Here is a 24577-nt window from a genome sequence, read left to right as displayed (position 1 = left end):
TGGCAGCGTTTCGAGGTTTCACCTCGGGGCGGCGGCGAGGCGAGAGTTTCCGTTGTTTCGCCGACTCCGCGACCGCGATCTCCTCACCGAGCTGGTTGAGCGGGGAAGCTGAGCAGGGGGAGAAATGTGATCAAGCTAAGATCGTAGTGTCGCTGACTGGCTGATATGGCACAGCTACTGGATTAGAACAGGACACAGAAGGAGGCAAAGCAATTATAGTTCAGATGGAGGCGGAGAGAAAGAAAGATGGAAGATCCCATTGAATGAACGATTGATGCGGGCAAATGACACTTTGGGTTCCTCCGCTCCGCCGGACCGCCTTCTTCTTTCACTCACTGCTCGCTCTTCCTTCTCGGATTGGCGATTATGTTTCTTTCATTGTATCTTCGTGGCATTTCACTTCTACTGGGTGATTGCATGAATTTTACCATTCAGGATTCAGCATGCTCTCTGAGCCTTTGTCAAGAGGGATCTTCGGCACTTCTTGGCGGCTTTATCACCAAGCCTTGCAAAAAAGACTGGAACAACATGTCCAGGACAGCTCAAACATCATAGTGCTTGCAATATACTAACGCGTTCATACCTCTGGATTCAATCCTGATTGTTATACTACAGACTGGTTGATATTGGAACCCTCAATACCCCTGCAGATTCTTATACTTGGCATCATGCCGGCCCTATAACTTCACAACTTCAGCCCAAACAGCTGATGCACCCGCAGACTCTGGCGCATGCTGAGATCCAACATGATCTCTTCGCTACCACCAGGGATAGCATAGGCCCGAACGTCACGGTAGAGTCGCTCAACCTTGCCACCCTGGCCACCTCGGCTGTAGCTGAGACCGCCAAAGATCTGGCTGGCCTCGCGCGCACAGAATTCGTACGTAGTCGTGGCCTGCGCTTTTAACCCAGCAATAGCGCCTCCCAGTTTGAGCATCGCTTCCGTCTCGTCCATTGATTGGCATTGATAGATGATGTTCTCAAGCCAATTGTACGTCGCCTCAATCTGACGAGCCATGTGCGCCAACTTCATTCGGATGACCGGGTGGTCAATGAGCTTCTTACCGAAGGTCTTGCGCTTGTGTGCATACTTCATCGACTCCTCATAACAGACACGAGCGAACCGCACGCACTGGATGACAATGCCAATGCGCTCGTGGTTAAAGTTGGTCATGATCACTGCGCGCAGTATTAGGTTCTGCAACAAAGGAGCATAGTAGGTATCTGATGGATGATAACGTACCCTTGAAGCCTTGGTTCTCCTTGCCAATGAGGTTCTCCACCGGCACCTTCACATCCTCAAACGTGATATACGTGGTGCCACTGCTCCAGACACCCTGGCAATCCATGCGTCGAGTACTAACACCACCCTGCTCCCTCTCGATGAGCAGCACGCTGATGCCGTTCATGCCAGGGCCGCCGGTGCGAACTGCAGTGGTGAAGTAGTCGCTCCAGATACCGTTGGTGATCCACTTCTTCTCGCCGTTCACGATGTAGTGCTTCCCATCGGGCGTCAGCTTGGCCTCACAAGTGAGGTTGGCGACATCACTACCCGCATCGGGCTCCGTGATAGCCAAACATATCCGCTTGTCACCAGCCAAGATACCCGGCAGAATCCTCTCAACCAGAGGCTTCTTTCCGAACTTGACCAAGGGGGGGCATCCGATTCCAAAGCCACCGATCAAATTCCATACGAAACCACCGCTACCAGAGCGAGACAGTTCATCGGTGAGAAGCATCTCATGGAACAGGTCCCAGTTTTCCGGGGCAACGGATTGCACCCGCTTAGAGGTATACTGAACCGGGTACTTCATTCCCAGCAAGCCGGCCAGATATCCCCGCTCGCCCATCTGTTTGTAGATGCGTTCGGGGACGTTCTTGCTTTCATCCCATTCCGTCACGTTGGGCTCAATCTCCGTGTCCACCCACTGCCGAACCTCCTCGCGAAGGGCGGCATGCGTCTTGTTGAAGTAGGGCGAGTGGTACTAGACCCCAACAGGGAACGTCAGTCTGCTGTTCCACCTTCCTATGCTTGAATGGACTCGGGATCTGCTGATACTTACCCCATGATACCAAGCCGGGTCCGCAAAGGGGATGAGGTCGCCGAAAGGCTCCTGAGCTTCTAGCGACTTCGCAGAGACCACATCAACGGGCCCCACTGGAGTCTTTGATGCCTGTTGCTTGGCCGGAGCAGATTCTGGTGCTGGCGCCGGTGCGGCCGCCTTCTTCGTATCCAAGGATCCGATTTGAAGCTGGCCCTTGTACTTCTTCAAGATTCCCTCATTATGGTACTTCCAGAATTGCTTCGATGCGTCTTTACCGGCCACTCGTTGCAGGACTAGGATGTGGTGGTTAGTTGCTTACGCCTCAAGAGGGCTCGGCTATCCACTGATGAAGACATACTTTTCTTGCCGCCTAGAGGGTGACGCAAACACGTTAGTCCCAAATCAAGTCTTGAGATCTGCAAGTGAAGCTTACCCGGGTGGTCCTCCTGGAACTTGGTCAGGTCATACACATCCTCATCGATCACCACCCACAAGTTGTCCGGTTTGCTGTGCGAAGCTACGTCGTCTTTGGAAAATGTCTTGGCCATTCTGTACGATGATTAGAGGAAGAAACAAATATATGTAGGATTCCGTAGGTAGGTATAAGTAGGTGTAGATGCGGTGCTCCCGGGTCGCACTGCGTTTCACAGGGGGCGACAGTGGGGTCGAAATCCGGGGTAAGACGGTAAGACAAGAGAAAGGAATGGGCCGCAAAAAAAGGGAGGGAAAGAGATCTGGGGTAGGAGAGAAAGAAAGGAGGGAGGAAGAAGAAGAAGAAGAAGAAGAAGAAGCGGGTCCAATATAAGAGGGTCAGCAGAGAGCACAAAAGCAGGGTGCGGGCTGGCTCAGCTTTGGGTCACGGAGGCCTCTCCCTGACAGCGGCCCTCAATGAAACGGTTTCCCCGGGTAAGTCCAATCAATGAGAATGTATAGTGCAGTGGATACAATGAGACAGAGTCCCGATCGGCAGCGGAGAACAGCTCTCGGAGTAGTTACAAAGTGGGAGGAGGAGAACTAATCATGGATTGTGAATGGGAAGAGAAACGGCTTTCACATGCCTGACGGTCTGACTTCATCACTGCCTGCTTCTGCATGTAAAGAGGCAGCTCACGTGGACCGCACGCCTCGGCCAGGCCGGGATATGATGGTTTGTCCTTCGTCCGATTGGCTCCCCCCGTGCTTGTGGCACGTGTGGAGCCTTAACTGCACGGAGCAAAAGCCGAGGCAGGCAGAGCACATTGCAGCCCCAGGCCAGTGGTTCGGATGAGGTGAGATCATGCATGATCCTAAATTCTACCCATGTAACATGTGAACAGGACGAAGTTGGCGGAAGAGACACCTATCAGCCAGGGGTAAATTGTCAGCAAAGGGTCATGCTGGGATAATAAGTTATACTTCCTTCATAATTGCATTGCACACGTAGCAAGGGCATGAATCTGTGATCCCACACCTAACACTACAATCGTCCTAATAAGGCAAAAATGTTGAATAAATTCACATAGGGCATAAATTCCATAATTAACCTAGAAATACAGCCAGCCAAAGAGATCTATCAATGCGGCCGAAAGCTTTACTCTTCCGCTTCGTCGCTCTCGTATTCGAACTCGTTCGGAACCGGTGCTTCTTCGCCATCCTCTTCATCTTCATCCACCGCAGTCAATACGCCGGCGGCGGCTAAGGCGCCAGTCTCAGCACCCAGCCCCCGGCCACCACGTTGGGGAGTCTGGAGACCTGCCGCACCCATCGCTGCCTGTAACCGGTCTTGCAGCGTCTCTGCTGCTGCTGCCTGTTTAACCTCCTTGCTAGCTTTCATCTCAATCGTCTCGCGAGGCTCTTCGGGGGTCTTGTCCAACACAACAACTACACCACCGGTAGGCTGTTACCATATTAGCTTTGGTCCTCATAAAAAGGGGAGATGTATACATACCCGTTTGACGGGCTCATAGCGCGGGTCGGGGAAGGTAAGATATTTCAGCTGAGCTGGGAGGACACGGGACATGTTGTCCAACTCGTAGCCAACCTTCTCTCGCTCGACCTTCTTCTTCTGACCTTCACCGCCGTCCTTCTCTCCATCCTTGGCCTCGTCTTCACCCTTGGCGGTGCTCTCATCCATTTCCATCCTGTCTGCCAGAGGTTCAGAGACCTTAGGTGTGGTAGGGGTCTGATCAATGTCCATACTCTCCCGGCGTTGCTGCTTCTCCCGGCGCTGAGCACGGCGCTTGGCCTGTGCAGTGGTCGAGAGGACGGCAGTCTTAATCTTCTCGGGCGCCTCCTCCGTCTTGACCTGTTGCTCAGGAGGGTAATCGAAGAGGCTGGGCCTCGTGTTGCTGTGGAACTTGAACAATGGAACTTCCAACTCATCATCCACGCCAATCACTGCGGTCGGAGTGAAGCTGAGCGACAGGAAGTGAGTGAGGGGGAACCAGTACCAGTACTGAGTAAACACAGCAGCACCAACAATTCCGGGCATGTTGAGGTTGCCCGTCTGAGTTTGGAGGCTAATAGTGCAGTTGCGCCCACCGGCATCGATAATACCCAGAGCAACGGCGCACCCAAACTTGGCCATGGCATCTTCGTGACGGTCTCCAATCATCTTCATCATGGTCTTGCGGAGCGTACTGACGCGGGGGTTCATGGCTTCGTTCTGTTGCACCAAGACCATGGCCAGAGCAATCAAAGCACCCTGCCTGACAAAATCGGTTGAGTCCTTAAGCATAGGTTCGAGCAAGTCGATAGCTTCGTCCAAGCCGGTACCAGCACAAGAGATACCCAGTGCCATTGCAGCTCCGTAACGAACGTGAGGGTTATAGGACTCAGACAGCAATTCCACCATACGAGGCACACTCTGGTGCTTGCGGAACAGGATGAAGCCCAAGCTCAGAACAGCGATGCGGCGAACATCGTCGTTAACATCGCTGACAGCAACGTGAAGAAGCTTTCGGACGGCCTTGTTGCTGCTGCTACCACAGTACGCAAGAGCAATCGTCATAATACCACCATAACGGAGGGTAGGATCGGGATCACCCAAGAGACCATTGATCAACTCGTCCGCGGCCTCTTGACGTCCGTACATGATTAAAGCCATACCGATGGCCAAACCACGAACAATCTTTTCGTGTTGTGTGTCGTGGGCGTATTGAATCATGTCCTCGAGGACTCTCATGTTACCAGTGCCCAGCATAACCAGGCCCATGGCAAGGCCGACGGCCTCACCATTGAGCGCAGAGTCGGTGTAGAGTACATTCCGCAAATCCTCGTAAATAGACTCATTGCCAGACGCCATGCCCGCAACACCGAGACCCAAGGCACCACCGTGTTGAACAACCTCCTCGGTAGCTTTCTTGAAGTGGTCACGAATAAGGTCCACAGCCATGCCACCATGGTTGGCATAGATCAATCCCAGGGCATACAAGGAACCTCCTTGGCTGTAGACAGACCCAGAGCCTCCCACACCAGCGATATGCTCTCGAGGCAGATATGGCTGCAGAAGCTTCTCACCCTGGGTCAAATTACCACGGTGGATAACACCAAGTGCCGCGGTAGCGGTGAACTTAGACCAGTTAACAGCTTTGCCCAACCATTCCAAGTTGTCTCGGAAGAACTTGTCGTGCGTGGTACCGGCGTGCATAAAAGCGTTCGAAAGGGTGACAGCAGTGTGGAAAATAGAGTTCCGAGCCTCCAGGCTGTCCCGAACCTTGTTCAAGATTGCGATATCGGCCTTGTTGTTGCGATATAGGAACTCCAGATTCAACTGAATGGACTTTCTGCCGTCGATAATGGCAAGAACATTCTTGTAAGCCGACCGCGCCTCGGAAGTCATCTTAGTCTGCCCGTTATTGTCTCCGATCGACCTGGATTGGTTGTCCAACAAAGGATCCGATTCCTTGGGTTCCTCTTCCGCCTTCGACTCGGACTCCTCATTGACCTGGAGGGGTTCGGCAATTTCGCTGCGAACTCTCTGGAGGAATTCCTGTGTACCATTGTCGTAAAGATCAAAGGAAATCTGGTAGGCAACGGCGAGCGATCGTGCGTCACCCTTGTCAACCAGTTGGCGAAGAATGGCCGACGCCATTGAGTGTTCATTGAGATACACTACACACTTGGCGATCGAGAAATAGTCGGGTGCGGGGATTTCGTTGAGGAGTTCGAGGATAAGTTTGAGAATCTTGGGAGATGGACATTAGCGCCAGTGCAAGGGAGAGCCGATAGGATAGTATAACATACGTCATTGCGGAAGCCACGCTCCTGCACAATTCCCATACAGATATCCAGAACGTACTCCATTAGCTCTTCACTCCGTCGCGATTCGCCGTTCTGCTTCTTCTCATCCTCACTAGCCCTGATGATGGTTTTCCGGAGGACATCGAGGTTCTTGGCTTCGATGGCGATTCCAATAACTTGACGGTACCGTTTTTGGGTGAAGCATTGTTCGAACAAGCGATCGATGACTGATTGCAATTGACCTTGAACTCCCCGCTTCAGAACCAGGGGTGTCTCGACCTGCTTGACGCTCGCGTCATCGCCACCGGGATAGGCCGCATCCACTCCGGGCACTTCTTGTCTGGATAAGAGGGACTTGGATGGCAAAGCCGATTGTGAGAAAGGTGTGATCGGGGATGTCAGGCTGGCGGAGGTGCTTGTGGCGCCTTCACCGGATGTCGGGAATGAGGTGTTCAGGTTCGCGGGTTGATCACCAGCCGCAGGCCGCTGGGCGGCGGAAAGTGAGACGAAGGTGTCAACACATTTAGCTGGAACATCCCACGGTTAGAGGTCTAGCCAATTTGCCGTGGATCAATCAGCTAGAAGGCTTACCAATGATTGTTTCCTCGAATTCGCCACCGCTGTCCAACTTGAAGAGCTTTCCGGCCCCAAGTGCAAACACCATGCTTTCGTTGTATTCCTGAAGGTGATAATAAACCTTGGCGGCGACTAGGGCGGCAAGCTCGCGTTCCGGAAAGGACTCATCTTCATAGAGCGCCTCTCTGAACCATGAAGTCAGCATCCGATTAACATAAAGCGTTTCAGGATCGAATTCGAGAAGGAATCAGAAGCATGAGGGTGGTAGATCGAAAACAGACAACCAGGATGACAAACGCACATTTGAGGTACGGCGTCCACGACTTCTGTCCAAAGGAGGTCGATCTGGGAGTCAAGGGTCTTCAAGGCAAAGACTCTCAACTCGGGGTCCGACTCAGAGAGAAAGCCGACGAGGCCGGCGGCGGAAGCAAGTCCAACCATGTCTGAAGGGAGGGTCTGGATTGATGAAAGAGGGCAGCGCCGTCGCTAGAGGATGAGGCGACAGCTTCGAATGAGCCGTGAGGTTGTTGAGTCGATCGAACCCAGTCTGCGGGTTACGGGATTACTGAAAATCAAAAGACGCAATGTACAAGTTGAAACGAGATGGATGAAGCAAGGAAGAGAGACGTGGTGGTGGATAGTGAGAAGAGACAAGCTCGGAGTGATCAGGAAGCTTCCTTTCCAGCAGCGAGGCACACGTCAATGGGGCGGAGGGAAGCTATCGAATGGTGGCTCTGGTTTCTGCCGGCCGCCCTATAAATGTCACGTGGCTCGGTGATGGCATGCGACATCTGCAGCAGACCCTCCAAGGAGTGCGCTTTCTTTCTCTTTTTCATGCCAGGTCGTGTATGAAAATGCTGTAATTGAATTGATTTATTCTCCTGCACTGCACATTGCGCGGGTAGCGACATCCTTACTCTCCCATTATCCACTCATTCCCACCTCATCCCAACGTCGTCACTCCGAGATGTCGGCAATATTCGCACCAAACAAGGGCGGCCAGCTACTGCCTGTGCCGACCGGAGCTTCCACCTACCACCAGGATTCTCTCGTTTATATTGACCGACAAGCCAAACAGATCGAGCGCAAGCTGCAGGATCTCATCGATGCTCAAAGCGAGGGCCTTCAGGCCGGTCTGGCGGGCCCACAGTCCAATGCTACACCCTCCACTAGTGGAAGCCATACTCCAACTTCGGCGCTGGGAAGTGTCAAGGGTGGGCCCTCTACAGTCCCAGTGAGACAGCCTCTTCCTGAAAAGATTGGTCTTCGTGCGGCTAGAGAGGGAATCTTCAACTCCATTTACGACCTGCTGAAGCTACGAGAGGAAGAGCATGAGCTACTGATCGCCCAGGTCGACGAACGGCACAATGCACTGCAGGATATCGATGGGTTCAACACCAAGCGCGCTGGTTTGGAGGACGCAATCTCGACAATTCAGGAGAACAAGGAGGGCCAGCGGACCAGGGAGCTAAGAGAGGAGAGTTACAGGCTGGAGGAAGACATCCATGAAATGGAGACTAGATTGTCGCAGATGAAAGCTCGACAACAGCATGTCATCCGAGAATTATCCCACATGGAGAACTCGGTGGAATCCACGCTATCCTCTTATAAAGCCTCTTTGTCTCTTTTGGAGTCGAGCGTTCGGAAATACCTCCAGGATCCGCCTGTAAGGCCCTTGCCGACCAAGTCGGGTGACGCTACGTTTTTCTCCTTAAACCCCAAACGACGAACTCTCGCTCTGGCACAGGAACACTGGACCAAGGAGCAAGCGGACCTGCGCCATCGGGAGGGCGAAGTGAAGGCAGAGATTGAAGCGCTTGAAGCAGGTGGCGGAGTTTGGAAGCAAGTAGTTGGGGAAGTCACCGGTTACGAGAAGCGGCTGAAGTCGAAAATGCGGCGCTACATGCAAAAGCAGTCACAACGTCAGAGCCCGACCGACCCTTTGCAGAATACACCGGAGGATGATATTGCCCGGGATGTGCTGGAGGATCTGGGACACACATCGGAGCGCGTAGAATACAAATTAGAACTTGCGGAGAGTAAGAACTGGAAGCTACTCGTCTGTTGCATTTCTGCAGAGCTCCAGGCTCTGCATGAGGCACGTCTACTCCTGATGGATCTGTTCAATGTTTCCGACGCCGATGTCCCGAGGAGGACTGTGGACGGGCGAGCTCGAAATGGACACTCCGCTATTGATGATGAACACGATGTCCATGCTGATCCGCTCGCGGTGGACAATCCCGAGCCCCCGGCTGACCTGTTGAGGGATACAGAAGAACACTCTCATGGTGCAGTTTCTAGGTCGGAGGATGAGGATGATGAACCCGATCCTGCCTGGCTGCTCCCAGAGTCGTGATCTACTTCCAGCACCTGTGTGATCTTCGTCGAAAACACTATATCCTTCTTGTAGCCTGTACTCTCTTAACGCTTTCGGTTTTTCAGCCCATTCATTCGAGCCCTCTGGGCCTCGGAACATGTTTCTTCTCCAGAATCAATGTAGCGGTAGAACGGAGGTATATTTTTGTGACAGTCTACTCCAACGACATTCAGCAACTGGGACAGCAAGCGTTGCGACAACCAGTTGCTCAAAGCCGCTGGGAACAAATTACATCTAAAGAGTTACACTGCCCAGAATTCTCAAAATACCATGGTAACAAAGAAAGGGCTCTGCATAACCCAATATTTGGCTTCTCAGGGGTGGTATCGGTCATAGTGGCTGATATATAGATAGACAGGGCGAATAGAGATGCAGACACCTTATCATTGCCAGAAGCTTTGATGCGCGTGGCCTTATGACACTCCGGGGCAGTAGGATATACATTGAATTCCTCCATCAAGGTGTGTCATCGGACTCTGCATGATCGCATGCTGTACAGTACAAACAGCGGCGCAGCGGCCATCCATCGCCTAGAAACGCTTGGACCCGAGCGGCGTCCCACTCGAGCTACTTTGTACATCCCTCATTCTTTCCCATCCACTTGCCCGGTGATCCAATTTTAGCCAAATACCTTGTCTAGTCCCCCCTCTGTTTAACGCAGAAAAGACTTCTAGACCATTTCCACATCCACCCCACCTCAGTGATATGTAAAGAACATATATGTGCTGATAGTGACTTCAAACCCACCTCTGATAATGCACCCCCCCGCTGCAACACACACCTTCACCATTCCCTCCCTCCATGATGGGATTAGGCTCGAATGCCGCATATACCATCCACAGGGGCGGTTGCATACGAGTTACAAGTCATGTCAGCAGATACGAGGCGCGATCGTTGCACATCCATACGCTCCTCTCGGAGGATGTTATGATGATCCGGTCGTCGGTTTTGTGGCAGAGGAGCTTCTCCGAGCCGGGTGTGTGGTAGGCACCTTCAATTTTCGGTAAGCATCGCCAATCCTTGTCTTGCTAGGGCATGATGTCGGAGCCGTCTCTCATCCATGCGTTTGATGCTTGATATTTGAAAACTCTTAGTCACCCTAAACTAATATGTGCTGCAGTGGCGCTGGTGGCTCAGAAGGACGGACAAGTTGGACAGGCAGGCCTGAACTGGCCGATTACGCCTCTTTCTACGAATTCATGCTACTCTACTTGCATCGCATGAGAAACCCCCGATCTACGTCATCGCGAGTTGGCGGAGATGGTCCCGATGCTGTGCAGCTCATTCTAGGCGGTTACTCGTATGGGTCAATGATTGCCTCGTCTCTTCCGCATCTAGATCTGGTTGCGGAGGTTGTGAGGAAAAGTAACCATGGTACCCCCATGCATGAGATCTACCAAATCTCTCAAGACCTCGTCTACTGCTTGGAGGAAGACAAGGATGTCCTCGAAAAACCAAGCGCCACGTTCCAGGAGATGAAGCAAGCTGCAGACGCGATTCAAAGAACCACTATCGCTTATTTACTCATCTCGCCCATTTTACCTCCGATTAATCAATTGCTGACAATATTCGTCAAACCGTCGCTTGATATTGGAGTGTATGAGCCGAGTAATAGGAGGTCGATTCCTTGTCCCAAGCCAGCCGACCAGGTATGCGCGCATGATACTCTTGCGCTCTACGGAACCCAGGATACATTCACGTCGGTACATAAATTGCAGAACTGGTCAAAAGAGCTCAGTCAGACTCCGTTAAGTAGGTTTCAGTCGGCCGAAATTGATAGAGCAGGGCACTTCTGGAGGGAAGATGGTGTCCGATCTCAGGCAAGAGACGCTATCAGGAACTGGCTCTGTCAGTTGCGTTGACCTACGCGCCATGGCCTGAACTATGCGCGTTTCATCACAATAACGAGCAATTCTAGATCATATCCCTAAGGGGTTATCGGCGCATTGATCCTAAGAGAAGAGAATACTGTCAACAAAAAGAGAGAGCCACTTTCACATGCGGGCTAGAGACCTGACCATGATAGGTAGCATGTGAAACTGGTTCGCACGCATGACCAGGCCGACCAAAAATCCGAACGATTACGGAAGCATAGTTCGACCTTAAGAACCCTCTCGACTGTACCTCAATATTATAGAGAGGGAGAGAAGAGTGTGTGCTGTGGCCGGCTTGGAGGATATTCTTCTTACCACACTCAACCAGCTGATAGAATATTCGGTCACGGCACCAATGACGCATGGCAATCCCAGCCTGCTAAGCCAACTTCTCCCTGTCAGATTATCCGTACTTGTCAGTAGCTGGCACAAGGAGCCCTTGCTATTGGACCCTTGGACTTCCGATGCGCACCATCCACGGTCGCACCCCTCCATGCAAGATCGCACCTGGAACTGCACCCGACGCGGATCTAGTTGCACGCGTTTGCTAAACAAGCAAGGGTTACCTCACCCCTGCACCTAGAACTTTCTTTCTGGTCTGTTGGTTCTCTACGTTCTTCGCCTTCGAGCAAGAATTGTGCGTCTGGGGTAATCTATTATCCTAGTCAACTATGGAAAACAATCCAAATGTGGGGAAAATGAGATCAGCAATTGCTAGGACTGGCTTTACAGGATCAGGCCGGACAGATAAACCTAGAGTGTTGGGCCAGATTCGGGGGGAGGTGTGACGAATGGTCGAAATTGCTGACAGAGACTCCGTGCTTTGGAATGACGGGCTGACGGGGGGCAATAGTGGATGAGTGGTGCATGATGGCATCGAGGCGCATTTCAGGCGAATCTGGTTAAAGTTAAGTGGTTGAATGGTAGGTATTCAGCAGGTTCGTTCATCTGCACCTGACCCGATGTGAGGGATATTATTCCATTTGGATAAGTTGAGCTGATGGAGCATGGAACATTAGGCAGTTACCCCTCTAGGCAGTTCTCTTTTCTACTCAGCCTAAGGATTTTCCTTTCCTCCCCGCGAAGGAGGGGGAGAAGAAAGGAATAATTAGTTAAAGAGAGAGAGGGGTGAGACGAGAAGGGAGGATCGGCAGCAGCCGAACGGCCTCGTGACGTTAGGTTGAGAATTAACCCCGGGTCTGCAACTGCTGACTGAGCCATTGCAAAGAGTTGAATGGAACTGCACCCCAGGAAACCCCCCGGTCGGTCTTGTTACCGGGGCTCCAGTCGACTCAAGTCATACTGACTACTCATACTAGTCTATGTGCCTAACAACAACTTAATCCATCCATCCATCCATTCATCCTCAAACTTGACGAACTATTGCCATACACTCATCCTGATATAATTCTACACCCCACCCCCACCGCTGACTGCTGAAAACTACTCTCTTGTTCCTTCTTCTGCCTAACCACATTACATCATCCTTCCCCCGTTGTGTCCAGCCCACCATCTTCAGTTCTTGCTTTCTCGAGCCAGCGGATCCCCTTTCTTAAGCTTATTTTGCATGCGCCTTGTCTCAGAGATCAGACTGATGCAGGGCCAAGCCTGTCATGTCAATACTCCACGATCCTACCGTCGTGCGCACCCAGTGCAATAGTAAATCCAAGCGACGCCCAACCGAAGCCGCGACCCGAGATGCGGCTGGCGGGTCCCGGCGGTCTCTCTTCAAGTCCATCTCTGTTCCGTCCCTGTCGTCCTTTGTCAAGAGCTCTTTGTTGTGGGCTGGGGATACCCTGAATTACCAGATAGATGGTCTGACCGCCGAGCAGCGCAAGTCGCGCATTGACATGCAAGACCGGAAGCAAGTTCTTTACCTGAAAAAGCGAAATGTGAGTCACAGCCGGGAGAACCACTGGACCAAGATCTAACACCTTCGCGCAGGCTGTGACGTATGAAGAATGGCGGAATTGTGCCAGCGAATTAGACGAATTGGAAGAGCACACGGTTTGGAAACAAACCCTCGAGTCACCTGACTACGACGTCCGTCTGGTTCAAGAGCGTCTCAAGCAACTGGAGGACGCCCGGGTCAGTTGCGATGTCAGCAGGATGTTGTATCTGATTCGCACATCTTTCAGCCGCGACTTGGGAAACATGAGTAATGCCTCACTTTACCGGTATTCCCACCTGGGCACGAAAAACTTGATAGACGAATACATCACCACTGCTCTGAATACGATATCTTCGCTGGTCGAGTTATCGGGACAAAATCGGTGCGATGGCCTAGAAACTAAATACATCCTCGACCAACTGCTCGCAGCGAGGCAAGCGTTCGGACGCAGCGCGTTGCTGTTCTCGGGTGGAGCGACTTTCGGCATGAATCACATCGGCGTACTCAAAGCTCTCTGGGAGGCAAATCTCTTACCTCGAATCATTTCAGGTGCGTCAGCAGGCAGCATCGTGTGTGCAGTATTCTGTACGCGGTCTGAGGACGAGCTTCCGGCTCTTCTTGAGTCCTTTGCGTACGGTGATTTTGCTGTCTTTGGTCCCGAAAGCGAAACAGACAACATATTACACAAGACAGCGCGGTTCCTGAAATATGGGTCATTTCTGGATATCTCTCATCTGGCTAGAATCATGAGGAACTGGCTTGGCGATATAACGTTTCAAGAAGCGTACAATAGGACGCGGCGAATTCTCAACATCTGCGTCTCTAGCGCGGGGATCTATGAACTTCCCAAGTTGTTGAACTACATCACTGCACCAAACGTGTTGATTTGGTCCGCTGTGTAAGATATCTCCTTGTTTTCCACATTCCCACCTTCACACGGATTTCAATACTGACGTCCGCAGTGCTGTTTCCTGTTCAGTGCCCGTGGTCTTTTCACCATCGGAGCTCATGGCCAAAGATCCACGAACGGGAGAGCCAACGCCCTGGCACGACTTGCACAAACAGTACATCGATGGCTCGGTAGATGGCGATCTGCCGATTAGCCGACTCGCGGAAATGTTCAACGTCAACCACTTCATTGTTTCGCAGGTTAATCCTCATGTCGTCCCATTTCTGCCGAGGGATGATGGTCCGGATCAGCACGAGCAAACGCCCTTCACTGCCTCCAAGTGGCTTCATACCGCCACTCATCTGGCCAAAGATGAGATCATGTACCGCCTGACAGTTCTCTCAGACATGGGGATCTGTCCGACCTCCTTGACAAAGACTATGTCAATAGTGAACCAGAAGTATTCTGGCGATATCAATATCTACCCTGAGATATTGTATAGCAATTTCCCTGTGATGCTGAAAAATCCGAACACAGAGTTCATGCTTCAAGCATGCCTGAGTGGGGAGCGTGCAACATGGCCTAAGCTCGGGCGCATTCGAAACCATTGCGCCATAGAATTGGCCTTGGACATGGCGGTGCAGAAGATGCGAGCACGAGTGACATTTTGTCCTGCCAAGGTCAGAGTCATGCCCGAGGGTTTCCTCAGCCACTCGATCGGATCGCTAGATAGCACTGGAGGCCGTGGACGGATGCTCAACCGACGGAGTTCGTATAACCATGAGTTGGAGCGAAGGAGGCCCATCAAGCATCATACCAGCAATCAAATCGTACCACAATTACAGAGATCTCGAAGCGTGTACGGGTCAGATCAATCGCAGAGCATGGATTTTATAACCTCAGCGGCCCGAGATCGCCGTCTCCACCAACGCACGGAAGCCCACCATGGAATATCTCCCCATGCTGGCGAGGACTCTCATTCCACGGAATCTGATAGCGGGGAAGAAACAATGGCTTCATACTCCGAACAGCCCCAGGTGAGCAAACCGTGGCAATTCTGGGAGCCATGCTCTCAGGACCACCCATATTCCTGGATGGCTTCCTCCAAGAGTGGTTCGCAATCTCCACAGTCGACGCCTGGTTCTTCGTCCTCGTCTGGCAACTCTGTACGATCACCGCTTTACGGGCTTGCCGTTCGTTCGCCGGAATATGCATCCTGTGGGATGCACGAGATGTCGTTATCTCCTTCCGGCTCCCTGCTACGAATGACGCCGACTTCCCATGTCAAAACCTCTAGGTCCTCTCGAATATGAATGGCAGCGTACAGACAATTAACATGTCCTAGATACACTCCACAATCCTCAATATTGCTTCTTGCTGTTTTTCCCCTTTCCAAAAATCTTTTTTTTTGTGATTGCATAGTATCGGCAACCTTGGGCCGACCTACATTTCCCCCTGACCATGATACACGCTGCGTGCACGCTTTCATTTATTGTGCTTTAAAGTAAGCATAGTTTGGGGTGCATGGGCGGCTCTGATAAAGAATTTGGGCGTTTACGATGGCCAACTATTGGACAGGCCTCATCTAGAAAGCACTAGTCATAGAATTGCATATGATAGTGGGAGCTTCATTGCTTTCTGACACGACATTGATCTCAACTGAAATTGACTACGTAGACAGGTTGTAATGACATGCATGATGCACGATGGACCGGGCCAACGATGACTGAAACTAAAATAGAAACATCCTCGCGGGCGCGTGAGAAGTCTCTGTGATTGGCCTGAACGAGGTACGATGCTGTACTCATTCATGGTGGTAGTACTTACCTACCTACGCGAATCGCTTAAATGCATGGAGAACGGAATTAATTCACCATCCAGGGCGCATCGCTGACTTCCTGGCGGTCCAATGGTCCAATAAAATGTCCGGAATCCAGACCACAGCAACTGCAGTGCTACTAATTAGGGACATCCTGGCCCAGGTCTTAATATAGAAATATGCAATTAAATCGTGGATTGTCCCTCAGGCGGTTTGTTCGTCCTATCAAGCCAATCAACCCACCGGCTCATCCCGCACTGATCTTTATGACTATACTCTACTGGGTAGGCTGTCTTCCCCTCCTCCACTTTCCCCGGCGGCTATTCTATCCTTCCCCAACTCATCTCCATCTGGTCTGCTTCTAATGTTGGAAACATACACTACATTGCAGTTGCATCATGCAGTACCCTGTGTCTCCTGTTTACCCTGACCTTCAAACATCATGACACAATTAGCGATCCATTCCAACCGGCTGCTTGCCCATGGTTAAGCTTTTATACCGTCCATCTCCCGTGGTCATAGAGGATTCACTCTTCAGCCTTCTTTGGGTCTGTGCTCTTGGGAAGTCCCTGGAAAGGAGATCCGATTGGGTTATCCTCACTTTCTTCAGCCCTGTGTACTTTGTTGTTTCTGCAAGCGCCGGCCCAGACTTCAGTTGTTTTGTCCAGTGTCAGCCGACAGCCATCACCAACTACAACACTGGTGCTAGTTGATCCCCGCAGAAACTCTTCTCTCGTGGGCGTGCTTCCTTCGCACCCTATCATGCGGGTTCTCCTTTGTCCTTGTTCTGCCCGTTGAGATATCTCCGTCTATGCTTTTGTTGGTTTCCATTCATCTCCCTACCGATTTCCAATTTTTCCAACGCATTCGTTATGGCAAGCGCCGTGAAAGGGCCTCTGGGCCGTTTTCGAAAACACGAGTCTCACGCGCCGCTGCATGAGCGATGGGGTGATGTAGGCATCACGGTTCCAACAACCGGTTCATGGAATCAATACGAGATTCCTCATCAGTCGTCGCTCCGAAGGGCGGCCTACGGCCCGGGCTTTGTGCCTTCCAGCTCTCGTCGTGGCCACGATGACGAGACGGCCCCTTTGACACAGCCTGATCATCACACCGCCAGGCCCAGCTTATTGTCCGTCAAAGCGCTGAACCCTCGTCGACTGTCTGTGCGTCTCAATCCGCTACCCAAGAACTCAACCGACTACCCGAGGGAAAACGACCAACAACCTACCACGAAAGCCGAACGCAGACGGTCTCAGTTCGCCTACAAGCCAATCCAGCAGGACTACCTCACCGAAATTGCCGAAAAGACAGCCTATTTGGAGCCCCGTTCTCCGCGCTTTAGATACATCCCTGCTGGGGTGCAATTTACGGAAGAGCTTAGAGCTATATCACCACAGCCACAGTCTAGCCGCCGCGAGAGTTCCTACAGTCACTCTGATGAGGATCTCGCGGAACGGCGATCAAGACCTCGCGGCCGTCATGCCCATATCCAGGATGCATTCAGTGACGAATTGAGCGAGGAGGAGCATCGCCACAACAGACAGTCCCGATCCTTGGCCTGTCCGCGCCGAAGCGAGGCGAGCAGTAGCCGACGCGCCTGCGCCTCGGTTGAAAGGGGTAGCAAGCTGTCGACAGAGAAAAGGGCGACCCGACTCGGAAAATACATGACTACAGCCATGGTGCCTGATCCAGACCAGCTGTACGAATAATGAAATCTCAGCATTGCATTTTACGTCGATCATGCCGTGACGGCCTAAAGAACCAGACTAAATGATTATTGCATAGCATTGTTCTTGGCATGGCGTTGGTGGCTAAATCGATTTCACTCCTAAACATCCGGGGAAATGCGGTAGCAACTTACTAGTATAATCAAATCATATATTGTTATCATTGCCTTGCCTTTACATGATCGATATAACTAGTTGGGACATTGATTATTCATGGCGGTTCAATTACTAATAGACCCTCGGGCGACTTGACTGACGTCAACCTGACGGGGCTCACAGCAACCTTCCCCAATTGGCGGGTTCTCACCCCTTCTGTGCTTGTCTCTCTTCTTCGGCTTGAGAGCTGTCATTGTGGTGTGAGTGCTTATCGTTGTACCTGAAAATACTCCGACAATGATTAGGGCATGACGCCATGAAACAGAAGGCTCGAACCAAGTCTTCTCCCCAGTGCATGACGCCATGTTGAGCGCACTTTGAAGCTGCATCTGATAAGCAGAAGTTGTTGCAGGGAGTGGCTTAAAATGCTCCTGTGAAAAAGTCTTTTTCTTTGGGAATGCCATCTATCTCGACTTGTGATCGAGCCCAATTCATACATACTACGCCAAATTCAGAATGCCAGACTCCGTAGTTCAGTTGTTATGTGGTGTGAAGGTATGACAAATGGCATAGTTGTTTTCGTCTTGTCTACACGTGCTGATTAGCCGCCAGAACGACCCATGGGGTAAGAAGGGAAAGGATTCCCTGGCGGGAGTGCTGTGGTCTAAAACGCCTGGAGCCGGAGAAGTTGATGATTCCAAGACCTATTCCGAGGTGAGTTGAAACGATGTTAATGCCATTAAAGCTGCAGCGATTGACAGTCTACAGATGTGGATGGGCACATATCCCACCGTTCCCTCCAAGATCTTGTCCACGGGACAGCTGCTGAGCGACTACCTGAAAGAAAACCGAGAGGTTGTGGGCAAGTCCGCGTTGGACAAATGGGGACCTGAGGTTCCTTTCCTACCCAAGGTATGAGACAGAGTCCCGATATCTCTTATCTCCCCAGAACAACGAGCCTGACCCAAAGCAGATTCTATCTTTCTCCAAGGCGCTGCCTCTGCAGTTACACCCCGACAAGACTCTATCAGAGAAGCTCCACCAGACGGATCCGGGCAAGTTCGCGGACCCAAACCACAAGCCGGAGATTGCCATCGCCTTGTCAAAGTTCGAGCTCTTTGCGGGCTTCAAGCCCCTGGCCGAGATTGAACAGCTCATGAAAGTCAAGCCGCTCGACCAATTCGTGCCTCCGGGACAAAAGTCCGGCCTTGACGACGAGCTGCTCCGCGAGATTTGTCGGATTCTCTTGACGTTGCCCCCGGCCATTGTCGCCGAGACCATCAAGGAGCTCCAAGAAATCCCCGAGTCGCAGTTCGGGCCCAACCAGCGGTATATCCCTGGTCTGCTCGACCGGTTAAGCAAGCAGTACTCGGAAACCGACAACGGAAGCTTGGTCGCGGTGCTCCTCATGAACTACATGACGCTCGGGCCCGGCGAGGCCGTCTGTGTCCCGGCGGATAGCATCCACGCGTATCTGCACGGCGATATCATGGAGTGCATGGCCCGTTCGGACAACGTGATCAGCACGGGCTTCTGCCCCAAGGCGGAGAAGGACAGCGTCGATCTCTTCACGCGGGCGCTGTCGTTCCAGCCGCACGGTCCGGACGAGGCGATGTTGCCGCGTCGCAAGAGCGACAAGGGCGAGCACTATAAGACGGAAGTCTATGCCCCGCCCTTCAGTGAGTTCAACGTCCTCGGCACCAGTCTGGGAGCCGGCGAGAAGGAGACATACAAGGCGATTGGAGGTCCCAGTCTGATGATCGTGACTAAGGGTAGTGGGAAAATGAGCGTGGCGGGTGGTGACGGCGAGACGTTTGATTTGCGAGAGGGTTATACTTACTTCATCGGGGCCGGGGTGGCCTTGGACCTGAGCACGGAGAAGGGGCTCGCGGTGTATCGTCCATATGCAGAGTGAAGCGGTCTAAATCTGAAAAACTGAGCGGCAGTTAAGCGTATGGTTGTGTCGAGATTATGCCAGCGATCATGAAGTTCATGTGTGGGATAAGTTGCTGTATAATACCCCTTCAACACAAAATAGAATATACTACCTATTCTCGAGACATGCCAAATAGTCGACCGATGCAGACTTCGACTGCCCACCAAAACCTCGCAGCAAGTAAGTACATTCTTGCATAATACCTGTTACTATTACTATGTGCCAGTCTATCTATATCCAAGCCAGATAAATATAGATCAAGCGCACTAGCCCTGCAGACGGATATCTTGATTCTATTTTGGTCCGCAAACCGCAAAACCCCAGTACCGACAGACAAATAGCCGCCGGCCGATACGAACAACCACAAGCGCTCAGACATGGGGATCGACCCTCGATATCCAATGGATTTCCTTCTCCCCCGCCCTCTGGCAGTAATCTTGGTCTTTATCTTCCACTTCTATTCTATTTTTAAACCTCCCCGACCCAAAGAGACCCGCTTTGATACTATGCGGTATTCGAGAAAGTCAACAAACGCGGGTGACAGGATTCATGAGGTAAAGTTAGCAGCAGCAGCAGCAGCAGCAGCAATGCAGGATGTGTAGGGCAGGCAACTCATGCAGGGCGGCAGGAACCAACCACTCCCATCATCATCACCACGTCGGTTGAGATTAAAATAGCTCTTGCGACCAGGGACCGACCGAGAACGCTGGGCAGAGAAGCTTTGACGCTCGAGTGGCCCTCTCTTCTTTTAAGATCGGGGTGGCGGGTCGTCGCGTTTGACAGGTCGGGGAGTTTTTGTTTCCTCTTTGCTTGGTTCTGCCCTGTCTTGCCTTCCGTCTGCTTGCGTTGGTTGCCGGCTTGCTGTTTCGATTGCTCGTTTTGTGTATTGTTTGTGTGTCAGTGTGTGCGTGTGCCTGTTCTGTTGTGGTCGTCTGAGGTTTCTTATAGTGAGACCAAGTGGACGAGACGCAGGTCCTGATTCTGTTTCATTGGATGTCTGGTTGGTTGGTCGGTCGGACGGACTGAGTAGACGGACGGACAGAGATACAACAGACAACAGACAACAGACAACAGACAACAGACAACAGACAACAGACAACAGACAACAGACAACAGGCAGCAGACACGAAGATGCAGACACAAATTCTCGAGGGTCGGTCGACGGGACTCTCCTCGTCCAGTATGGATGCGATGATCATTGGAGTGGTCATTGGGAGTATGGTACTGCTGGCGGGTGAGCCTTGACTTTTCAATTCTTCCCTTATTTATCCTGATTGACCATATCTTGTCATGTGTGGAGTATTGCATCTTGAACCCGAAAGAGAAAGGAAGGGTTGGGCCCAGCCGGTGGGAAATGGATGCGGTGCCTGAGCAAAGAACGAAGAAGGAAGACCAAAGACTGACCAGCCCAATTTCTTCTCTCCAACTCCAACAGTCATCGGCATCTTTGCCTACCTCTGCCACAAGAAACGTGCCATGCAACGTCGCGAAGACCGTCAATTCCTCATCGACCATCACCTCTCCTTTGCCTTGGGATACTATCCCACCCTGCGCGACCTCGAGGCCAACCAGAAGGAACAGCAGCCCGGAGGAGGAGTGACAGTGAGAGAGATCACAAGCCTTGCTGATCTTCCTCCTCCAACCCAACCGATGTCACGGCTCTCGGCTCATTATCACAGTCCGGTTGAAGACCTCCTTCGCGATCCACCGCCCGCCTACCAACCGTTGCCGGCCTATGATCCATCTCGATATCATAGAGTCGATACTGCTCCTCTTGGGTTGGCTATCCCATATAATCCTGCTCTGGTTCAGCAGGACGAAAGACCGTCGTCGTTTGTGTTGAGTCCCCCCGCTCCTATCATGGCTCAGCGTGACTCGTTCGTTACTCCGAGATTCTCTTTTCAACCTTCTCCCACGATAGGACCCATGCGCGATCTGAATGAGGTTTCGTCTCTCTCTTCTTCTAACCCAGACACCAGCGTACAGACGCCTAGACGACCCAAGCCTGTGCTATCGAGGCTGGTGACTGATCTTCGCTGATGGTGGAGGGAAGTATTTCGTTGTCTCCTTGATGTCGCTCGCTTATAGATTGATTTTTCACATGCCTTGTCTTGTCACTGGAAAACGTTCGGTTTTGCGACGATCTGGTCAGGCCCTGTGGTCAGGTATCATTGACCGTATGCAAGAAAGGCAAAGCTGGCTTAGATTCATGATGACGATAAGGTTTATGTTTATGATGTTGATGCTTACGCTTATGATGTCGATGATGATTACGCGGCGAAAAAATGGACGGAATGAACGAAAAGACACGCCAGCTACAGGGAAGAGCCATATCCGCTCGCGGTTGGGTATTCTACGCCAAAGCACTTGAGCTTCACTGTTCACCAAGGCCATTGGCCCCAACTCAGAGCGCTCGCTGGCAGAAGCTGTTACGAGAGCTAATCCGAGGCAGGTAACCCCTGCGCGGCTGTCACTCACTCAAGGTCAGTACTTTGTCAAACTCCCTTTGGTCCTTCCTCCCCTCTCGCTGTTCCTTCCCATCATGAGCAGTCTCTCACACCCCTTCCCCGCACGACAGATCACCTCAGTTCGCATGGTACATGTACTGGACATTGTCCATCTATCTACCGGTACAGGTTAGGACTGGCGGCTAAATCACCGGAGCAAACAGGTCATACCTCAGACCCCGTACAAGTTGGGATGCGTTGCATGTACTCGGCAACAACTACTGCGACACGCCATTTCGTTTGCGAGCCGACGGACGACGGATATGACCCTAACGGAATCGTCCCAGTACCCAAGCTGGGTGCATTAACCTAAAGGAGAAAGCGCTTAGGTCGATGGCCCGGCCCTACAGCCTGGTAACTCAGAAAAATTTCCGCTCTTGTTTGGACGTGACCGCTGCGCTGCAGCTAGAGAACGAAGGAAGATGTCTCGGAGCCGACCAGCTGCGGGGTGACGAGGAAATGTGACAATGACTCCTCACCTGCTTGAGGGGACCCATTCAGGCGCGTAGATAAGCTCCGCGGGTGGTTCGGGTCCAGCCGCGACGATCAAACCAGTGCTTGTCCGTTGCGGTTTCCCCTCTTTCTTGTCGCCAGACCCTGGCCTCGTGGACGAATAGGCGAATCGTTGCTGACACCCGGCCGAATTACTGAATTCTCCATGATTGCCTGCTGACCAGTGAGATGTCCAAAGATCGTGTCGCTCCATCCGCTGTTGCGACGCCTTCAGCTATCACCACCGATGACTCTTCTCGCCTCATCGGCCTGATCCACGGAATGTCTCAAATTGCGACTACTTGCCTGCTAGCTCCAACAAGGATATTTCCCAGTCTGCCAATGCTGATTGATGCCGAGACCGCTGGACGCGCCATGCCAAGGATGATGGCCAATGACTAGGCGCATTTCCGTCCGCCATCCCAGCAGCTGTGCCCAGCTAGCAAGCTGCAAAAGCAAGTTGACTGCGCCGCGTCCACCTCCGCGCGAGTGACTACTGCGCCCCTGCCTGGCAGGTACGCGGACCGGTTCTATTCCCTGTTACCAACGCTCGTTTGTGACCAGTAGTTGTGGCCAGCCTCCGTGCCGCTTCCATAAGAGCGATCTTTGATCGGGTAGAATTGGCCCTCACCCGATGTTTCCCCCCATCCAGCACGACGAAATGACCGCGATGATGGTGGGTGAACCATACTGTCGGGTCGTGAATGCGTTACCACCCCGTGCGACCGTCACTGACTCGCCAGACCAAGGATGACTGCCTGCCGTTCCTGAAGGACTTCCCTGAAGGAAACCCAATTATCGGTCCCTGAGACAAGGACCCTCATCTATCAACATTTTGAGCGATATGCATGAGCCCTTCGGTTGGCGTGGTCCTTCTGTCACCGATTAGAGTGTCCTGGGTCGATAGAGACTGGTCTCGAAGCCTGCAGCGCCGCTCGATGGGCTTTGCTCCTTCGTTTACCTTCCCCTTTGCGACAGCTTCAGAAGTGCATCGTAGGTGGGAGGAATCTTGGGGTAAAAGAAGAAGGGACCGGCAACACGCCGTGGTGCCCCCCTCCGTTGAAAGGTACCGTGGTTGTCTCGGCTCTTCATTCCTTGGCTCTCAAATCCTTCAATCATCCGTGGCTCAGCTGTTGATGCTAATCCCATCTCAGCCTTCCCAGGCTTCATTCTATGAAAGGTCCTTTTGCGATTATGACGAACCTCATGCAGAAACTGCGACGGAAGCGAAAGCTATCTTCGGAATTGCACTCACGATGGGGCGACGTATCTATCACCTATCCCAACGGAGGCTCTTGGAATCAGTGGGATCAGGCGAGTGCAGGCGTTCGCACGTCTGATGGAGAGCACGAACATCGACAGAACTCCGCTGAGTCCAGTCGGTGCGCAAGTTCGCCTCGTATAGGGGCTTCTATCCAGGGGACCAGCAGAGACGCGCGAGCGCAGTCTGTCGATTCGGCCATGACGATTCCTACAGGGCACTACGATGCACGGGTGGGAAGCCGTACGAGGAAGAAGCAGCATCCGTATGAAACGACGTCTGTTCATCCACACAATGCGTGGTACCATTCATGCTCCGATGACGGTTCGATGGAGGAGGCAGAAGGAGCAGCCGCTCCACCGCCGCTTAATGTATTGAGCGGACGACATCAGCCCTCATCCGGTCGACCCAATCCGTACGATGATGCTGAGCTCTACTCGCGAGCATCCAAATCGCCTCCATTGTCGGTCACGTCGCGTATGCGCGGATGTAGTGCTCAGGGCTGTGTGGCGGATTCTCCGGTGTCGATGCCAGGGACGGTCGGTTCGAGACATAACAGCTATACTTCCTCCGTACCCTCGAATCCCTCAGAGGACCACCGAATTCCGGGCATTATTCCTTCATCCTCTACGCTGGCAGAGCGGAGAGCTAGTCGACGTTCTAAGCAGGAGCCTCTACGAGCACAAGAGATGGTTCCCTCGTACGATGAACTCTATGGGTAGACAGTGTGTGGGGAGAGCTCTTGGCAGGTACATTGGGTGGCTGTTTTGACTTCTGCATTTGGGTTGCTTTGGCTGAGTGGCAGTTTGTGATTCTTTTTTGTTGATTTGTTTTTTTTTTTTTTTTTTTTTTTTTTTTTTTTT

General features: G+C 52.2%; 11 protein-coding genes across 11 annotated transcripts; 8 read left to right on the top strand and 3 right to left on the bottom strand.

Annotated features, from left to right (window-relative positions):
- Positions 1 to 553: 553 nt before the first annotated feature.
- On the bottom strand, positions 554 to 3083 carry BO97DRAFT_475561 (putative acyl-CoA dehydrogenase). The gene is made up of 5 exons (XM_025700419.1): positions 2479 to 3083; positions 2404 to 2415; positions 2064 to 2338; positions 1244 to 1985; positions 554 to 1179 (listed from the first exon to the last, which is right to left on the bottom strand). Exons 1-5 carry the CDS (start codon positions 2591 to 2593, stop codon positions 686 to 688), a joined length of 1638 nt encoding a protein of 545 aa, XP_025555133.1. The 5' UTR covers positions 2594 to 3083; the 3' UTR covers positions 554 to 685.
- A 449-nt stretch (positions 3084 to 3532) lies between these two features.
- BO97DRAFT_475560 (proteasome regulatory particle base subunit RPN2) lies at positions 3533 to 7534 on the bottom strand. The gene is made up of 5 exons (XM_025700418.1): positions 7144 to 7534; positions 6858 to 7027; positions 6270 to 6793; positions 3973 to 6210; positions 3533 to 3921 (listed from the first exon to the last, which is right to left on the bottom strand). The coding sequence occupies exons 1-5, from the start codon at positions 7281 to 7283 to the stop codon at positions 3616 to 3618; spliced, it is 3378 nt and encodes a 1125-aa protein (XP_025555132.1). The 5' UTR covers positions 7284 to 7534; the 3' UTR covers positions 3533 to 3615.
- Positions 7535 to 7669: 135 nt separating this feature from the next.
- On the top strand, positions 7670 to 9355 carry BO97DRAFT_403164 (uncharacterized protein). The gene has a single exon (XM_025694673.1). It carries the CDS (start codon positions 7810 to 7812, stop codon positions 9196 to 9198), a length of 1389 nt encoding a protein of 462 aa, XP_025555131.1. The 5' UTR covers positions 7670 to 7809; the 3' UTR covers positions 9199 to 9355.
- A 477-nt stretch (positions 9356 to 9832) lies between these two features.
- On the top strand, positions 9833 to 11559 carry BO97DRAFT_383874 (uncharacterized protein). The gene is made up of 2 exons (XM_025693391.1): positions 9833 to 10222; positions 10340 to 11559. Exons 1-2 carry the CDS (start codon positions 9975 to 9977, stop codon positions 11079 to 11081), a joined length of 990 nt encoding a protein of 329 aa, XP_025555130.1. The 5' UTR covers positions 9833 to 9974; the 3' UTR covers positions 11082 to 11559.
- A 1033-nt stretch (positions 11560 to 12592) lies between these two features.
- On the top strand, positions 12593 to 15328 carry BO97DRAFT_403163 (putative Patatin family phospholipase). The gene is made up of 3 exons (XM_025694672.1): positions 12593 to 12985; positions 13038 to 13882; positions 13947 to 15328. Exons 1-3 carry the CDS (start codon positions 12707 to 12709, stop codon positions 15184 to 15186), a joined length of 2364 nt encoding a protein of 787 aa, XP_025555129.1. The 5' UTR covers positions 12593 to 12706; the 3' UTR covers positions 15187 to 15328.
- A 700-nt stretch (positions 15329 to 16028) lies between these two features.
- On the top strand, positions 16029 to 16485 carry BO97DRAFT_178324 (uncharacterized protein). The gene has a single exon (XM_025690354.1). The coding sequence runs from the start codon at positions 16175 to 16177 to the stop codon at positions 16403 to 16405; it is 231 nt and encodes a 76-aa protein (XP_025555128.1). The 5' UTR covers positions 16029 to 16174; the 3' UTR covers positions 16406 to 16485.
- Positions 16486 to 17719, top strand: BO97DRAFT_178325 (uncharacterized protein). Its single transcript, XM_025690355.1, has one exon. The coding sequence runs from the start codon at positions 16565 to 16567 to the stop codon at positions 17402 to 17404; it is 840 nt and encodes a 279-aa protein (XP_025555127.1). The 5' UTR covers positions 16486 to 16564; the 3' UTR covers positions 17405 to 17719.
- BO97DRAFT_178347 (uncharacterized protein) lies at positions 17524 to 18167 on the bottom strand. Its single transcript, XM_025690356.1, has one exon. It carries the CDS (start codon positions 17980 to 17982, stop codon positions 17644 to 17646), a length of 339 nt encoding a protein of 112 aa, XP_025555126.1. The 5' UTR covers positions 17983 to 18167; the 3' UTR covers positions 17524 to 17643.
- Positions 17666 to 19536, top strand: BO97DRAFT_403161 (mannose-6-phosphate isomerase, class I). The gene is made up of 4 exons (XM_025694671.1): positions 17666 to 18073; positions 18131 to 18232; positions 18287 to 18430; positions 18492 to 19536. Exons 1-4 carry the CDS (start codon positions 18035 to 18037, stop codon positions 19431 to 19433), a joined length of 1227 nt encoding a protein of 408 aa, XP_025555125.1. The 5' UTR covers positions 17666 to 18034; the 3' UTR covers positions 19434 to 19536.
- Positions 19537 to 20321: 785 nt separating this feature from the next.
- BO97DRAFT_178102 (uncharacterized protein) lies at positions 20322 to 21548 on the top strand. The gene is made up of 2 exons (XM_025690353.1): positions 20322 to 20688; positions 20890 to 21548. Exons 1-2 carry the CDS (start codon positions 20586 to 20588, stop codon positions 21492 to 21494), a joined length of 708 nt encoding a protein of 235 aa, XP_025555124.1. The 5' UTR covers positions 20322 to 20585; the 3' UTR covers positions 21495 to 21548.
- Positions 21549 to 23647: 2099 nt separating this feature from the next.
- Positions 23648 to 24436, top strand: BO97DRAFT_337343 (uncharacterized protein; the record flags this gene model as incomplete). Its single annotated transcript, XM_025691491.1, has 2 exons — positions 23648 to 23957; positions 24057 to 24436. 2 exons carry the CDS (start codon positions 23648 to 23650, stop codon positions 24434 to 24436), a joined length of 690 nt encoding a protein of 229 aa, XP_025555123.1.
- Positions 24437 to 24577: the final 141 nt, after the last annotated feature.

The sequence above is a fragment of the Aspergillus homomorphus genome, assembly GCF_003184865.1.
Source record: "Aspergillus homomorphus CBS 101889 unplaced genomic scaffold BO97scaffold_4, whole genome shotgun sequence".
NCBI classification, from domain to species: domain Eukaryota; kingdom Fungi; phylum Ascomycota; class Eurotiomycetes; order Eurotiales; family Aspergillaceae; genus Aspergillus; species Aspergillus homomorphus.
Note: the sequence above shows the minus strand (reverse complement) of the source record. Positions and strands in the feature narration are given on the sequence as shown.

Coding starts and splice junctions, on each gene's coding strand:
- BO97DRAFT_403163 (XM_025694672.1), top strand. CDS start 12,707: ATGTCAATACTCCACGATCCTACCGTCGTGCGCACCCAGTGCAATAGT. Junction 12,986..13,037: donor TTTACCTGAAAAAGCGAAAT/GTGAGTCACAGC, acceptor ACCTTCGCGCAG/GCTGTGACGTATGAAGAATG. Junction 13,883..13,946: donor GTGTTGATTTGGTCCGCTGT/GTAAGATATCTC, acceptor TGACGTCCGCAG/TGCTGTTTCCTGTTCAGTGC.
- BO97DRAFT_178325 (XM_025690355.1), top strand. CDS start 16,565: ATGGCAAGCGCCGTGAAAGGGCCTCTGGGCCGTTTTCGAAAACACGAG.
- BO97DRAFT_178102 (XM_025690353.1), top strand. CDS start 20,586: ATGCAGACACAAATTCTCGAGGGTCGGTCGACGGGACTCTCCTCGTCC. Junction 20,689..20,889: donor GAGTATGGTACTGCTGGCGG/GTGAGCCTTGAC, acceptor CAACTCCAACAG/TCATCGGCATCTTTGCCTAC.
- BO97DRAFT_475560 (XM_025700418.1), bottom strand. CDS start 7,283: ATGGTTGGACTTGCTTCCGCCGCCGGCCTCGTCGGCTTTCTCTCTGAG. Junction 7,028..7,143: donor GTGGACGCCGTACCTCAAAT/GTGCGTTTGTCA, acceptor TTCATGGTTCAG/AGAGGCGCTCTATGAAGATG. Junction 3,922..3,972: donor GCTATGAGCCCGTCAAACGG/GTATGTATACAT, acceptor ATATGGTAACAG/CCTACCGGTGGTGTAGTTGT.
- BO97DRAFT_403161 (XM_025694671.1), top strand. CDS start 18,035: ATGCCAGACTCCGTAGTTCAGTTGTTATGTGGTGTGAAG. Junction 18,233..18,286: donor ATTCCAAGACCTATTCCGAG/GTGAGTTGAAAC, acceptor GACAGTCTACAG/ATGTGGATGGGCACATATCC. Junction 18,431..18,491: donor AGGTTCCTTTCCTACCCAAG/GTATGAGACAGA, acceptor GACCCAAAGCAG/ATTCTATCTTTCTCCAAGGC.
- BO97DRAFT_178347 (XM_025690356.1), bottom strand. CDS start 17,982: ATGGCATTCCCAAAGAAAAAGACTTTTTCACAGGAGCATTTTAAGCCA.
- BO97DRAFT_403164 (XM_025694673.1), top strand. CDS start 7,810: ATGTCGGCAATATTCGCACCAAACAAGGGCGGCCAGCTACTGCCTGTG.
- BO97DRAFT_178324 (XM_025690354.1), top strand. CDS start 16,175: ATGGTTAAGCTTTTATACCGTCCATCTCCCGTGGTCATAGAGGATTCA.
- BO97DRAFT_383874 (XM_025693391.1), top strand. CDS start 9,975: ATGCACCCCCCCGCTGCAACACACACCTTCACCATTCCCTCCCTCCAT. Junction 10,223..10,339: donor GTAGGCACCTTCAATTTTCG/GTAAGCATCGCC, acceptor TATGTGCTGCAG/TGGCGCTGGTGGCTCAGAAG.
- BO97DRAFT_475561 (XM_025700419.1), bottom strand. CDS start 2,593: ATGGCCAAGACATTTTCCAAAGACGACGTAGCTTCGCACAGCAAACCG. Junction 1,986..2,063: donor ACCCGGCTTGGTATCATGGG/GTAAGTATCAGC, acceptor GTTGGGGTCTAG/TACCACTCGCCCTACTTCAA. Junction 1,180..1,243: donor GGAGAACCAAGGCTTCAAGG/GTACGTTATCAT, acceptor TACTGCGCGCAG/TGATCATGACCAACTTTAAC.